This window comes from Pseudoliparis swirei, chromosome 3 (assembly GCF_029220125.1).
Source record: "Pseudoliparis swirei isolate HS2019 ecotype Mariana Trench chromosome 3, NWPU_hadal_v1, whole genome shotgun sequence".
In the NCBI taxonomy this organism is placed as follows: Eukaryota; Metazoa; Chordata; class Actinopteri; order Perciformes; family Liparidae; genus Pseudoliparis; species Pseudoliparis swirei.
Window position 1 is genome coordinate 10,984,639 of NC_079390.1, and position 16,598 is coordinate 11,001,236.

At 41.9% G+C, this 16,598-nt stretch overlaps 1 protein-coding gene across 2 annotated transcripts in view; it reads right to left on the minus strand.

The window, feature by feature from the left end:
• Positions 1–16,217, minus strand: part of LOC130189654 (roundabout homolog 1-like) — a 71,698-nt gene extending 55,481 nt beyond the window's left edge. For both annotated transcript variants that reach the window (XM_056408568.1, XM_056408578.1), the window contains exon 1: positions 15,929–16,217. In XM_056408568.1, the coding sequence (XP_056264543.1) occupies positions 15,929–15,989 (61 nt within the window). In that variant the 5' untranslated portion in view covers positions 15,990–16,217. The remainder of the gene's footprint in view (positions 1–15,928) is intronic.
• Positions 16,218–16,598: the final 381 nt, after the last annotated feature.

Sequence of the window (16,598 nt, forward strand, 5' to 3'; positions counted from 1 at the left end):
CAGACAAGTGTTTACCCTGATAGATAACACCTCGCACATTGGGAAATGGGTGAGAATTTGATCCACTGTGTGGTGCGATAGATGTTTGGTGCGTTTGCACAAATCTATATTTATTGTCTGTTTCAAAATCGTATTAAGGAAAATGCGATAATATTTAAGAGGTAGAGTGCAACGTCCATAAAGGTCGGGAACAGCGTTTGACGAGTCTGCAAGCATATCTTTAAAAAAGTGAAAGGCGCTGACATTTTAATGTTCTGCATTTAAACGCTCCATATTACCTGGATGGCAGCAGTCTGACTGAATAGAAGTGGACTGCTGAGACGTTACATCTAAAAAAATGTCCTTAAATTTGTACTTTTCATTTAGCTGACGCTTATATCCAAAGCGACTTACAATAATTTGCTTCCTTGATTTGCTTTTCTTTTAATGCTGTCAAGTGATCGATCGACCTAAAAGGCTACATGGGGATGAATGCAATGAACTGCACAGGCAGGTAATTACCCTTTAGAAAATGTAAAACCTCAGAGCATTTTACAAAAAGGGACCTGTCTTTGGGTCATACCAAACGTTTTTATTTGAATACTGATATTTTTTGTCACAATTTTGACGATACAGATGCCGATCGTTTCTTAAAATGGGATTTGGATTTTTCTAAATAATAAATAATCTTTTAATCATTACACTCACAGGGAACACATAATGTCTATAAATAACATGTGAATTATAAAAGCAAGAGCAATTCAAATAAAATGTTGCCATTAAGTGCAAAAAAAGAAGAAAGTATTGTATGACAGAATGACAGAAATACAAATATATACGAATAAATAATAGTCCTCTTCGTATAACATTTTAGGCTGTGTGGTTTTTCAAAAATTCAAGTGTTTAGTGTTGCTTTTTGTGGCACTTTAACAACACAAATAGTGCACCTTGCTGTATGTTTATCTAGAGGTGAAACGTAGCACAACAAGCCATTACATTTCCTTTCTGCCAATATGTTGGGGCTGTTATGGCACAAATATTCAAAAGTAGTAAAAACGATGTGATGCAGCCACACACATTTGTATTCATGTTATTTTATTATCAGCATTATTTTGAACGTAATCAATACCAAACACATTGTGTGTGAGTATTGAAGTATAGATACCACAGTATCAATGTATACGTCACAGTGCAAATGCAGCTTGAAGTTCTGTAACGATAACACTACATTTCCAGACATTTTTGTCACAGTAATGTGAGCAATAAAGTACATTTGGTGAAGTAAATGATTCTTCAGCAGCACAAAACCAGGTTCTCACTGCAAGACCAGGTCTGAGACTGTCCTGCCAAGAGTGAAGAAATGACCGGTCCCATTTGCTATAGATGGAGTTCTGAATCATTTTTAAAATGAGGTGAACTCAATTAAAAGCAATATGTAAAGACAAAATCACCCATGTAGCAAAGACCCGGCGTAAAGATTCAAGTACAATTTTACACAGATCTTAATATTTAAACCCATAACAGAACTATATAAACATGGTGGCCACATGCTGCCTGCATTTCCTAATTGTGTTGGGCTGATGCCGAGGGGTCCAAGCGGCTCCCTAAGCTCCCTGGCATTGCAGAAAGGCAATATCGGCCCGCCACAAGTGGGCCTCCAGAAGACCAGGCTTTATCTGCAAAGGGCCAGCCGCCAGCACACAATCAATATGCAAAAACATGCCCACAGATGCACAATGGAGTACATACGTACACACCAAAGGTCATTTGTAGCACCTGTGCCCCGCCAAATATGTATTTTTCTCTGTCAGTCATCCCAGAGGCAGTTGTTGTCTCGTGAAGATCGAGAGAGAGAAGCAGAATGAAGAGCAACAACCATGAAAGAGAAAGGAGCCTGTCTGTGTAGGTTTGTCTCAGTCTGTGATAAAGAAGGTGGAAACACACTCTGTGTTCCTCACCACTGTGAGTCTCTGTAAGTCTTTGTGAGTCTCCGTGAGTCTCTGTGAGTCTCTAGGGAGATATAATTAACTCAAATGTACAGAGATAAAACGTAGAAAGCCATAGTATGGTGGAATAACAAGCCTGGTGTTTTATATTTTATTCCAGAAGGTTTGGCGAAAATGTGAGTCAATAAAAGAAGGCGTGAGGGGATGAATTAGCGGGGTAAGGTAGGTGATTTGAGATTCTAATAACTGAATGTGACAAATTAGTGTAATTTAGGGCACCATTGGTGGTCTTGGATCGACCTACCTCAGTCTCTTTTACAGTACAGTACAGTACAGCACTGTGTGTATTTAGAGTGCATGAAAGGAGGCTCCTATGACTGTACGGAACCAAAACAAATAAATATACAGAGAAAATATCACAATAAAATCAGCTCAGCATGAAAAATGATCATTTCGAAAGGTATAACACTTCAGACAGTCTGACAGACACATGGACATGGACACACACAAACACACACACACACAGATATACACGTTGCTGAAGCATCACTTGGAGACTCAAAAACTACTCCGACCAGAGTGAAGGTCTGTGGTTTTTCAGGAGAAGCGGTGAGTGACATGTATCAATGCAGAATGCTGTGGACGGCCACCACCCTTTTGGTGCTGCTGACATCTGTGAGACACAATCAGCCTGCTCAGTGAATCTGAAACCAAGCCCGCCAGAGCCACAGTGGTGGAAGCGTTAAATCTCCACCCGAGGTACTGTGGGATTACCTGTGCTCGAGTGCAGCTGTGAAAGAGCAGCAGTCGGACACAGGCCAATTCTGTTGGGAGGCTTAAGAGTGTGCAGTAAGGGGAACATCTACGTCTTGTTAAGGAAATCCCTAAGTCATTTAGTTGTCTGTTTTGTGACCCCGCAAGCTCGATTAAGGATCAGCCCACACTGTTAATGGCGAGATAGGGATTTCCGGAAGCCTCGGAGTTCAAAGCAGTTCTCTTGTTTGTCGAATGACTCCACATGTTTGAAGAGACAACGATCCGAGGCCGGATGAACCAGGATGATATCAAGACGACTGTTCAACTGTGCATATTACAATATCGATCTGTCTATCCATCTATCCATCTATCTATCCATCCACAGAGAAACAAAAGACCAACATTGCGATAAAGAGTACCACAGTGAAATCCTCAGCTGAATGAAGTAAATTACCAAAGTTGTTTTATGTTTAGTTAGAAGTCAAAAATCAATAATGCTAATTGGAGTTAGATGTTGGCACTTCTCAACCTTTGTTCTGACATACAATGAGAGTGGGTTGAGTATGACTTCATATTGAGGAATGAATCATGTGTCTGAAGGCTGTCAGCATAAATTCTAAATACCTAAATTACACTTGAGACTCAGACTAGACATCCTTCTGACTCTGTGGCACTTCATTTGCAGCAGCAAAGTATTAGTGTATCGAGTGGGTGATATTATGCCAGTGTTGCGCATAACTGCACCACCTTTGGTATTTTAAGCACATCTGATTCTACAGAAATGTCAGCAAAACATCCAACAAATCCTCCCTTCTAAGGCCAAGTTCTGACTGATGTGGATTCACCGCTGCAACAAAGGGGCGACAAGGCCCACACACCTGTTACATAACACCGTAAAATAAAAAGGCTACAAAAGATGAAACTGCAGTAATACTTATTTTAAAAAACATCCAAATGCTAACAAAACAATTTCTCCACACATAATGAACATATAAAGCTCAAACCTGCCGCGGCTAACGTTAACAAATGAAAGATAGTGTTACTTCAGGCAGAGCCTGCGTGTGCTGATTGGCATCAGCTGGTGGCAATATCCTTCACACTGATTGGCTCATTCAAAGCTGTGTCACTCATCCAATCATATTCATGCAGGTGTACAGCGCTGACATTATACCCTTAAACTTTTCGATGGTTATGCTTGAGCCTGTTTGCTGCAGTGGCCCAACCACCTCATCATGTGCTATTTTGTGCAGTTGACTTAAAGTCTGTGAATGTGTTTATTTAAGGGGGAGGGGGGTTGCTGTCTCAGCACAATCCTTGTCGCTACTCAGATGAATGATTTACATAAATGTCGGCTGTGAATATTCATACTGACCAGCTTGCAATGAAATAACTTCATAGGAAAATGAATTATGCCCGTCCGCAGATCCAAAAATAAAAAAACTGCACAATGGCTTTTGTTGCCCAAGAGGGTTGGGCGTAGATGGTCTACTGTGGTGGTCGTTACCATTTAAACAGTGGTTTCTTTTATGAAAAACACACCATGACACTTAAAATAGAAACAGGAAATACAAATATTTGCTTTCTTGCAGAGAGTCAGATGAGAAGACCGATACCACTCTCATGTCTAGTGCATGTTACGTGAATATGAAGCTTGAGCCGGGAGAAAGTTGGTTTAGTTTAGAGAAAGTCCAGCACATAACCCAACATAAAGCAACAACTTGTCCTTCATATACTTCAGCTTTAAACGGATTATTAGTGAGAGGTGTTTTTTAACCTTTTGACAGAGCCATGGTTGCAGTTTCCCCATTTCCAGTCTTTGTGCTGAGCTAGCGTCTCCTGGCTTTTGCTCCATTTTTATCAGACAGAATGATAGCTATCGAAGCGTATTTTTTCTTCACATTCGGTTATCCCTTTCACAGAGATAAAATAAAAATGGATTCTTTGGAATATAAACCATTTGTGTTGCTCATCCCTTGGAGAGACATATTCCAAACCGACACACACTTATTCATTTGTAAAGTAAAACACAGGGAAGCAATAAATGCCAGACATTCTTTCTCAGGCTGGATAAACTACAATTAAGTGGAACAGTTGAACACTGTCATTCACTCAAGTATGTGAGGGAAGGAATGTGAGCGTGCTTCTGTGTCTGTGTGTGGTAAGGAAAAGGTGTCTGGAACCACACTCTCTCTAAGACTGAGACACATAAATTGGAATTGTAAAGGTGATTTTAATCACATCGAAGTTATGAAAAACTTTAATAACCATAGCAGGAGGCTCTTTCTTCTGGCCCCCTTCGAACAACACAATACACAATGGTGCAGTCAGCAGAGAGGAGAGTCAAGGTCATGGACGTGATAACACCTCCCAACTGCAACACCCAGATGTTCAGAGGGAGATATGCACTGTGGGAATGTACCAGGAAAATGCTTGCAAGCCCAACACTACGAGTGTGGCTTAACAATTCTAATTAAAAGATGCAGGGAAAGATTTTTTTACAGAATGAAAGCAACTAACGATTTTTTTTCAAAAGCAATTAATCTGTAAAATATTGTTTGACGATGAATATATCAATTGTTACGGCTATAACATGTCAAAAAATAGTGAAACATGGCTATTAGAATTCCCCAAAGCCCAAATGTATGTCTTCAAATAATTGTTATCAATTTTCAATTACATTAAACAAAGAAAAGCAGCAAATCCTCATATTTTTAAAAAGCCTAAACAGTAACTGTGAAGCAGTTTTTCCGTAAAAAATATAAATACATCAACAAAATAGTTGACATTGATCTATCTGACCATGGAAAATTGAGTAATCGTTAACTTTATGAAGCTCCTTCTTTGAGAATTGTGCACACATATGCATGTTGATTTATAACTTCATGAAGTCGATCACCTAATTGATTTCCTTTTGGTTGTTTCTTATTGTGCAGTAATATAATCTTGTGAAAAGAAAACCTAGTTTGGGTTGTCAGCTGGTAAAAGCTGGCTGGGAAGGAAACAAGCACTGGATTCCCCAGGGCACATGCAAACCAGAACATTGCTGGTACACGATAAACATCTGAGCCAACGAGGTCACCAGGACACTTTAACTGGAGAATAAATCCATCAGGCTGTCAATGACGCACAAGCTGTGGTCTCGATTTGTTTTTCAGACCAAAAACAAAACTCCCTTTCTCCTCCTGTATTCCTGCAGATTGAAAGAATCTAATAACATACGTAGTTTTGATTTGCTCAAACATTGCCATTTAACTGACTTGCTGTTCTAGTGCGCACAACATATTTCCAAATATGCTAATACCGTTTACTGGTAATCACTGATTGCATCCAAGTTTTCAGAAGTCTCTCCATATGTTGTATATCGTGCACATGGCTGTGGAACTGTAACGGTTTAAGCCAGCAGCCCATCTGAGAGGCTTATCCTCACCCCATTAAATGTTCCGTGGAAAGTAAAGAGGCCGTATAGGCCATTGATTATCACTGAGCTTGAAAGTCAAACTTCCCGTGAATAGAGACACAGAAGTGGCAAAGGTGTAGTTTGTTATGAAAGAAAAATAAACACGCAACGGTTGATTTAATACGCTTCCCTTTTTTTTTTTAAATTACATTGTCAGCACTATTTAATATATTCAGTGAAACAGACTGCATATGGCGTGTTTGACCATCTGTACTTAATCACGTTTCCTTCATCTCCTTTGAGACAAACAAAGTTATAAAACTGTCATTTAAAACGTTTTTCCAACACAAACTGAGTTATTACATTAATATTGCATTAGCTTCATGCTGTGTCATTGCATGTCAAAAGTGCATGTCTGCATGACCTAAAAAAAAAAGAATGTCGGTCTTAATTGCGCCCCCAGTTGTGGCAGCCCAGATGTGAACTGACTGTCGTACTGTGAAGGGAGAGAGACTTTGCCCGGAGCACAGAACCCATCGACAAAACTGAGGCCCTCTTCCTCCCAGGACTTCTTCTGGTTCCTGAAGTCCCACTTCATGAATGTGTGCGTTTGAGCAGACACAGGAGACTATGTGCTGATGCTGTGTAGATTCATTTAAACTTTGCTGGCAATGTTAACTGACCCTTCACTCAGACCCGGCCCTGACACACGGACTGGCCAATTATTTGTCTTTCTCGTTAAATCACGTTCACAACAGACTTTTGAGCAATAGTTTGACACGTTGGAGAAAAAAATGATTGCTTTCTTCCAGAGAGTTAAATGAGAAGATTTATACCACTCACTATTAAGTGTGACGCTAGAGCCTGGAGACATTTTTTTTTAGCTTATACCATGTGTCTTCTGACCAAAGATTATCAAAAGGAGCCCGTAAAGCAAATTTCCCAAAATGTCAAACTATCCCTTTAAAATGCATTGTTGATTCCTCTTTCTGTTTAAAAATGCAGATTACGAAGAACATCACACCCTCTTGTGAAACCGGTATCCACTGAGCTGCCTGTCACCTGCTTTACTTGTGTACGCTTCTTGGAATCATCTGTGCACAAAGAATTTAGGCAGGATAAATATCATTTACACATGCACACATAAACACCTCTCTGTCCACATCAGAGATAGCCTGACCAACATATTATTGAAGGGTCCCCCTTGCAATCAGAATAAGGTATTCAAAGTAATTCAATGTATCAAACAGAAATAGATTCATGAAGATTCATGAGATTTACGTGTGGCTTTTTACATGAATAAACACACAAATCGGACATTGCTCACAAAGAAAGAATGCTCTTATGTGTTTCGCTGTTTCTCAAAATGGTTTTCGATTCAGAGGCAGCAGTCCGACTGTTTCAGAAACAGCAACGGGTGTCTGACACACTGGCGGCAGTCAAGCCAAGAAGACCAATGCAAATCTTATCAAAACACAGCTGCTGCTGCTGCTGCTGCTGCTGCTGTTGCTACATTGCTACCTTTTTGGAAAGACAGTCTTCATTTTAAACATTAGATCTTGCTGCACTATAATATGACGCATTCCAAAGATTCATATCTTAAATTGATGCCGCGGATACCAATCACTCAAGATGAAGATCATTGTTCATGTATGAACGCGGTCTACAAAAAGAGAAACATCATTCGTGTAAAGTATGTGGGATGTATTTTCCGGACACTAGTCTATCAGCGCTATCTGCAGGGAGTGGCAATAAAGCACCGCAGGGGAAGCAGCCAAGAAGTCAGAGTTCAGCGTGGAAGAGAAGCGGCTCGAGCAAATCCATCATATACTGACCTCTCTTTTCACCACAAACCTGCTCGTGTCAATCACTTCGACTGGGCGGAGAAAGAGAATCATCTTAACTGTGTTTTGACAAATTGATTTTCACTTCGTTTTTGCAACAGAGGAATAAAGAGCACAGACTTCAATCCCTCTTTCTATGGAAAGTATAAAGCTTAAACTCCAACCGATTTTTGTTAAACGGTGATTAAAGCAGCTCATCTGGTAGTAATTTGAGAGTTTATCTGTATGAACAGCTTTTTATTTGGCTCCATTCGTGGTGGTGCTGTTGATCAGGCTGGTTGGCCTGGGGTTGGTTGTTGGCGGGAGGGATACAGTCAAAGCCCGGCTTTCCAAATTGGTTCGCTATTTTGTGTGTGTTGAATTTGAGGGTAAATGATCAGTTTTCTCAGGTAAACTTTGTGCGCTCTAATAAATTGCTTTAAGAGTGCAAAACTGAGCTTTCTAATTTTCAGATTCTAATGATCTGCTGGTTGAAGAGAGGTGCACTCGATTGTTAAATGCAATTGCAATGATTTGTGAAAACAAGCCGCAAACATTTGTGATACCTCTCCCTGGCAAACTAACACTGTTTGGAATAAAGCAGCTTGACAAATATGGCTCTCACAATCTTGCATGTCACAATAAAGCCTCTGTTTGAAGTGAGCGAAACAGTGCAGTTTGTTTGGGTTAATTGGAAGTCGTTCTTAGAGCAGTGGAAAAGCACAGGCTATGGGTGTGAAATGCCTGTGAGATTAATGGCTGCCTGGAATTTCGTTTCATCTCCGTGTTCATACATATTCTGAACATGAGTTAATTACTGCATTTCATCAGATAGAACCAAAGACTGCGGATTCCTTCCCTCTTCATAACACCTTGACAATATCCCTTTTTTGTCCCCTTCTTACTCCCGCGTTAACCTGAGGCCTGTAAAAAAAAGTATATCGTGCCACTCTGCAGCCCATAGTGATATGGACTTGTAAAAGAACGCCGCCAGCTACATTGAAACCCAACACGAAAACTGGAGAAATGGAATGTGAGAAAGTACAGTCTGGAATAAAATGAAATAAAATAAGTTGTATTCAGATAGATTCTATATTTGAATTAGCAGATTGAAAGTTGTATTCACGCAAATTATATTCTACTATTTTCTAGGATATAGTAGATCTTGATGACTGTGTGGCAAAAAATGTCATATGAAATTGTTCTAAATTGACCATAAGTAATAATAGTAGGTGAAATTCAGTCTGAAAAGCGTAGGATATTGCAATATTGCAGTTATTATAATAAGATAGATAATGCATTTGACATATTTAGCTCTTAAAACATATTAAATACTTGTTATGTGCTGGTAATTCCTGTGTGACACAAGCCAAACACAAATGTCCACTTTACATAATTAAAATGTGTCTTCCATATATCGTGCTGAATGAAAACATTTGCTTTAAAAACTGTTGCGTTCACACCAAAAGCGGAACTATTTTTTCGCGCGACCGAATCCCATGAAAAGTCGACGTACAGACACGTGTGGCTGCGATAGACGCAATATTTTCCCGGGCGGCGCGTTTGGGGCGACGCGATGTGGGCGACGCGTTTGCAGCGGCGCGTTTTCAGCTGGAAGCGGAAGTCTTTCAGGCGTAACATTAACTTCATCGGTGAAAGTGACCGAGCTGTGTGAGCCTCCGGGTGATGTCATGAACCCAAACACGAGGGCTTTAGTGTGTGGGATGTCCACGACAAATATAAAGCAGAACTAGTGGTTAGTTATTCTGGTGGATGAAGGAAATGATAACGGTCTTTACGTAGACGAGACACGGAGATAAGCCCCGCCCCTCGCGGAGCGTCTCGACGCTCATGGTGAGAACACGGCAAACGGTCAAGTGAGTAAACTCACGCGTTTTGGGCGACACGAAAAATCACTTCGCCGTTTGCCGTGTTCTCACCATGAGCGTCGAGACGCTCCTTCCAGCGCTACGAGAGCGGAACACAAGAACTGATTGGCCCGAGTTGCGAGATGACCGCCTCAAAGTTGAAATATTTCAACTCGGGGCGAAAATTGCGCCGCTGAAAACGCACCGCTGTAAATGCGTCGCCCACATCGCGTCACCCCAAACGCACCTCCCGGAAAAATATTGCGTCTATCGCAGCCACGCGCGTCTGTACGTTGACTTTTCATGGGATTCGGTCACGCGAAAAAATAGTTTCGCTTTTGGTGTGAAACTCTGAACGCACATTTAGAATAAACCAAACTGATAAACAACGAATAGAGGTATTGGTCTTGGTCTGCATTCATATTGTGAAACATCATACCATTCCTACATCATTCAAATATCTCCCACTAGCTAATGAGACTGTATGGCAAAATGCTTGAGATGCTTTCAGGGACCTTCCAAAATCAATATGGTTAATGAAGGTAGCATGATGTCGGTCCTCACTTTGTAAAAGCGAGGTCGGTCCGGAGGGCATCGTGCTTTACTGGCCTGCCACCCACTGACTCTCTTCTCTTACTGGGAACTAATGAGCCAAGTGAAAGAATGAGTTTGGTTTAGATGTGTGCCGATCAAGGCTGTCAGAATAAATTATAATGTGAGAATTTCAAAGACATGTCATAAAACCAGACCAGTTAAATGTGTGAAAAAATTATTCTTGATTAATTATTTGGACGGTCAGTTCAACTGAACGCACCAGCGGCTCGGCTAATCGATTCCATAAGCCAAGTTACTGGAAGCATATGGATTCTATTGATTATTAGCCGTCTGACTGAAGATGAGATGTAACCTCGAGAAGCATCTCTGAGGTTATAATATTACTATAACCTTTAAAGCTGTCATTTCAAAGTATGAATTCTCCCAATTACTCTCAAACCCAAATTCCTTGAGGAAATACATCATCCCCCTTGAAGCAACTACTGGAGCACCTCAATCATTACAAGCATGGATAGACAGATGCATGAGGCCGCATATGGAAAACAATTTGTTTTAGTGTAAGAAAGAATACATGTTCCAGTCTCTGTCAAACACGATCATCAGACTGGGAAACAAGAAGGATTCATGAAAGGGTTGGGATGTCTTCGCAATCAGACTACATATAAACTCCCCAAACTATAAAGAGCAGATTTATTCACAGAAGTAATTATCTGAAGTGCCTCCGCACGCAGCCATAGCGGGACCCTGACCTCAGAACAGAAAACCGAGGCCAGAGCAGTACAACCATCCCGGAGAAAACCACAAACCCCACGGAAATTTCGGAGCTATTGGTTCACAATTCAGGAGAGTTTATTGAGAGGAACTGAGAGCAGCGCATATGAGCCATAAGCAATACATGTAAAAAATATTTAATAAATAAACTAATGCTAACATATAATGAAGATGATCCAGGTCCATTGGCTTATGTAATGCACAGTAGTAAGATAAAGAAGTAAGAATAATGTTGAAATGTTGAAAATAAAGTTTACTATATCAAGAATAAAGTTGATATGGTGAGAATAAAGATGATCAAATTAAGTCCAAATAACATTTTAAGAATAAAGAAGATATTTCATGAATAAACAACAATCCTTTGCTAATACATTAAAATTATAGCACAGGGGCATACATTTAGACGTTATTCTTGCCATTATGCCATTATTCTCAAAAAGCTAAAAAAAAGAATAAATCGTCTTGATCTCATGTTTCCTTTTGCCTGGGCCTTACACAATATAGATCAGTGACACAGCGCACACAAGCACATAGCATCAGCATAAATAATGCATACTTAAATGACATAATTATTTGGTTAGTACAAATTGTGTCTCCATAATTTTATCAATTATTGTAGTGGCAATGGTGACCATGTTTAATATTGTTATTTTAGTTTATGCTCAACATCATGATTGTATACATGTATTGTCGAAGTAAAGTTGTTTTTATCATGCCATATTGATATATTAATTGTTTCAGCTCATGCCTGAGTCGTTGTTGCACCTAATTAAAACATTGCGCGATATAAAAGCTTGTCAACGGAAGCAAGAGTAACAGCAGAATGACCAGATGAACCGTGATTCTATTTATACAGAGATGAGTAGAAAAGGTTGAAGGAAGGCGTCTGGGTGTGGGAGGATGCTTCAGGCAAGTAACTCGCTCCCTTTGTGGGGCAGGCACATAGTTATCGATCCTCCCTCAAAATGAGGAATAGTGTGTGTGCCGGAGTGTGTACGTATATGTGAGTGCCTGTGAGATGGTGTGATGACCTGTGAACTCCAGGCCCGCGGGCGCTTGTTGAAGCGCTTCCCTTCCCCAGGGTTGGACACCACGCTCGGCCTGCCGGCGCCACAGGAAGCCGGTGAGTAAACAACGGAGGAAATCTTGGTTCACAGCTTTCAGTACACAATTCCGAAAGCACACATTATAAAACGAGCTTGCTCGCATTCATGCATATTCAGTCTGAAGCAAACAATCGACAGCAGCGGCGTCTGCTGGGAATTGAGAGGCAAGAGAGACACAGTCTCAGATTCTCTTCCAGAGCAGTTACCGGGGGACGGAGTTCTCATGAGCACTGTGAGGTAACAGTGACCTTGAAAACACCTATGTCAGAAAAACCTTGCTTTGGCATGACTTCCTGTTAGGTAGGTAACGCATCTTTATGTGTTCGGCCCATTCAGCTCTTTCGAAATAGAAACACAGAAACTGCTTTCAGAGTCAAGACATACCCCTAAAAACCAGATCCCAACAATGGATGAGAAAGAATACAAATAGCTTGAAAGCCTTCGAGACATTCAAAGCTGGAAAAGCATTGTGCGCCAGGGTCACTGCCAGCAGTGAAGAATGAAAATATACTCGCAAAACCAGAAACCGGTGCATCTTGCTTAAAAAATAGGTAGTTTCTGCACATTCTCATTAGTATGGGAAGAGAAGGGCCACACCCTGAATACATTTTTTTAAAACTCTAATCCTCATTCCCATCTTTCACGTTGGTGTGTTCCAAGAAACACACAACATTGCTTGTGAGATGATTTATTCCTAAGGAAGAAAAGAAGGAATTTGACGATTTCCACCAACGAACAAAGGAATTCTCGCCGGTGTGCAAAGATGTCCCACCAGCTCCCTCATCCATGGTGAAGAAGTCCTCATTAGCGGCGGGACTCAGCTCTTCACTGTCACCACTACAAAGACTACGGGGAGGCTCGTTAGCTGCGGCGGGCGACACAGCGGGGCCGGCTTCCCAATCAAGCCATCGTCGCCGAAAGTCCAGGGCTCTGTAACAAGTGCCGCCAAAAGCACCATGAGTAGGTACATGTGACCTCTGACCTGTGTGCAACTTACTCCAGCAGGCCAGCCAGATGTCTCAATCAAATGGCTCCCTATGGGGCTGCTGCACACACCAGTGATGGAATTAGGCTGTGTTCTGCTGGTCTCTGAGCCCCTCTTGTACTTACTTCTTCACTTATAACACATTGACGAGGGGGTCTGTAAAAGGTAAAGTAAGCCTCAGAGGGACCCCGGTTTCTTATTGCTAAAGTAATTAGTCTAGTTATTGGCTTAGCTGGAATGTTTTTGAGGAATATATTAATCGTAGTACCGCCAGCAGAACTGAGAGGTTTAACTGAGCTTTCAAATCCTGTCTTTGAGACAACCATCGTAACAAAGAATAACAGGATGAGCCATTCTTTTGTTTCTCCCATGGTTCCTTTAGACAGTGTTTACAGATCATCAAACAAAGCAGGTAGAATGGCGAGGCAAGTAACAGCATCACTCTGGGGATGCATCATCTACATCTGTGGGATGAAAGGGACAAAGCCATCTCGACACAAGCATATGCTTTTAACGGCCACCATTTAGATTATTATGTATCTTCCAATTACCGTCGGCAGATTTATTATGCGGGGATTAAACTCTCAACGAAGAGGGAGTTGCAGGTTTCCCTTCATTCTGAGTGCGGTGATGTCACTTAACAGCACAGCTTTGAGAGCTCCATGTTTTGATGACGGAGGTCATGGGCCGATGGACGTTGTTCATGCTGTAGTCAAGATGCCATACAAGGGGATGAGTTACATTAAACACAAGCAGGGTGGAAAAAAACTCGTAAGCATTCTGATTGCAATTTGTTACGCATGGATCATTTTCAAGGACAGGCATGTAAACCTGGCAGCACTCCCAGCTATAATGCAGAAGACTCCCTGTAATCTATGGTGGGATAGGGATGTGGTAAACACACACACACACTCACAGGTTCAAACATGGCCATTGCATGTCCATTTACTGTCACCCTATGCATTTAATAAACCTGGGCATCATGTCCGGTGCAGATTTCAGCGAAAATAAACATATTCACATGTTGAAGGATCAGAGAACTTTATAAAGAAGTCCAGAACAGCACATATCTCCTCGAGTGCTCTTGAAATGCTCAGAATTGCGTGGTAAGCAAAGTGTGTCAGTTTGGAATTTTAGAGACAACAGACTGGAAAATTGGTGTCATGGACATTTCCGGCCTCTTGACGGGCCTTAGAAATGTTTCCTTTTGTAAGTCAATTTCAGAAAACCATTGATAAATGGCTGTATTATAGCCACATGTTGACACTGTGCGGCTATACTGCTTCTGGTCACAGAAACTGCAGTGAACATTTGGGGCATTATCTATGGTTTGGAAAATGTTCCATAAATAACACTCATAATATGTTGACTTTAAAGAATGAAGTCACACCCAAGGAGGTTTAACTCATATGTATGCACACGATTTTAAGCTGCCAAAAGAGCAGAACCCGTGAAAGAATTGGGCCTTGCGCCGCCAAAGGAAGGCGCTCCGGCCCTAAATAGAGCCATCACTCTGCTCTAACGCCGAAAATATGTTGTTCTTTTTTCTGTGGCCACTGTTAATAATGTCACTGACAGCTGTCTTTGTCTTACAGAATGAACAAGACTGGCGCCATAGGGAATTAGAGAGACTCTTGATATTCGTATCTTATGTGCCCATTGCCTGTAAATCCGAAAAGAGATGCTCCATTTTTTTTTTTTTTTCATGATTGCTTAGTGTGCCTTGGGGCAGAGGAGGCGATTCTCCTTCAATGGGTAAACCTGTGAGGGACAGCTTGGCTGAGAGTGGAGCACGGAGGCTAATATGAACTGTGATTGTGGCTAAAGGAAAATGTGGTTGAGCCAATGAAGCCTTGTGGAAACTAAGTGTGTTGTCAGCATTCCAACACAAACTTTTCTTTGCTGATGTGCTCGCCAAACTCCACCTGCAACATCAGTGGTATAACAATGTTGTGCTTGGCTTAATTTTTCAAGAATGAACCTTGACCCTCCAACAAAAACAGAGCCCAAAGCTTTTTCTCTTTCTTCCAACATACACGCCATGCTTGGTTGGAGTTGGCATTTAAAAATAAAGTGACTAAATAAAGGTAAACGAAAGTGCACGCTGGAAACATGGAATACATGTTTCTCCAGAAGGATCTATAAGTGAATATACCATGCATGACATTGTCAGAGTTTTACATCCATTGGAAGAAACACATCCTGAATGGTCTGACTGAAAGAGACCAAGACCAAGTAAGGTCTTTCTTTTCCTCATTAACCTGCGGCTTGTGGAATATATGAGGACTGAGGAAGATACCCTTCAAGGTACTTTGACTCCTCACAGGCATTTAGTCATCATGCCTTTGATTTGATCATACACATAAAAAAAACTACTCTCACATAAACCTCTTTTTCTTTTTTTTCTTCTCTCTTTGGACACTTACTGTGGCAATTCCTTTCCACTGGTGTGATAAGAGCTCCATGTAAACAGGCTGCGTTTCTCTGGACTGTAACTGAGCCCAGATAGATGGGTCATGTTCAGCACGCAGGCAGCACGCAGCGTGGGTCAAGGGCCACGTACAGATACTGCGGGCCGCGGAGGAAAAGGTGGCCGAGATACCCGCAGGGTGCCATGACAGACAATGCATCACCCCTCCTCACTTCTCTCCCTGTCCCACCCATAGCTTTGTTTAAGGACTCAATTACATATATTTCAAACATTATGGAAGGTAGCCTATATATCTTGGCAATAACTCGTACCTGAACAAATCTGTAGAAATGCCAGTAGACAGTAAATCCCCGTCAGACAGGCAGACATCATTCCAGAGCAGCTGGATACGGTGTAAATCCCGTTAGAATGCGCGTTGTTGTCCGTTTCATCTAAATCACAACTTCTCCCGCAAAGGCGGTGAAGCCGGGGGATCCGGCCGGAGGAGAGTTCCCGAACTCCGCCGCGGCGCAGAGAATGCCGGTCAGCTCCGGACTGCTCCTCGAGGAATTATTTTACACTTGAATCAAAGTTCGGATCGGTCGGCGGCATCGTTGCGGGTCACTCGAGAAGTAATCCACTCAAAAGCCACTTGGATTCCCTCCCCCCCCCTTCCCCCCCCCCCCTCCCTGCCGCGCGCGCGCTCCACTCCGCTCCGCTGTCGAACTCCTCACTTCCAAATGCGGATAACTTCGCGTAATTCATCTGCGAACAGATCGGAGATTGAATGCAGTCCCGCTGCGGGGCACCGAGGACCCCCAAAAAAGAAGAGCAGACGCGTCCAGTTGCGGCCACTGGAATTGTTCAAACGTGTACTTTTGTCCCGGCTTCGTGGGACCGGCGCTGGTTGGATGAGGCGCCGCGCGTCTCTGCGCGAAGGCGCTGGTTTGGCTCCCTAACCAGTCAGAGGCTGCTCGGTTTCAGAGAGAAGATTCCAGCGAG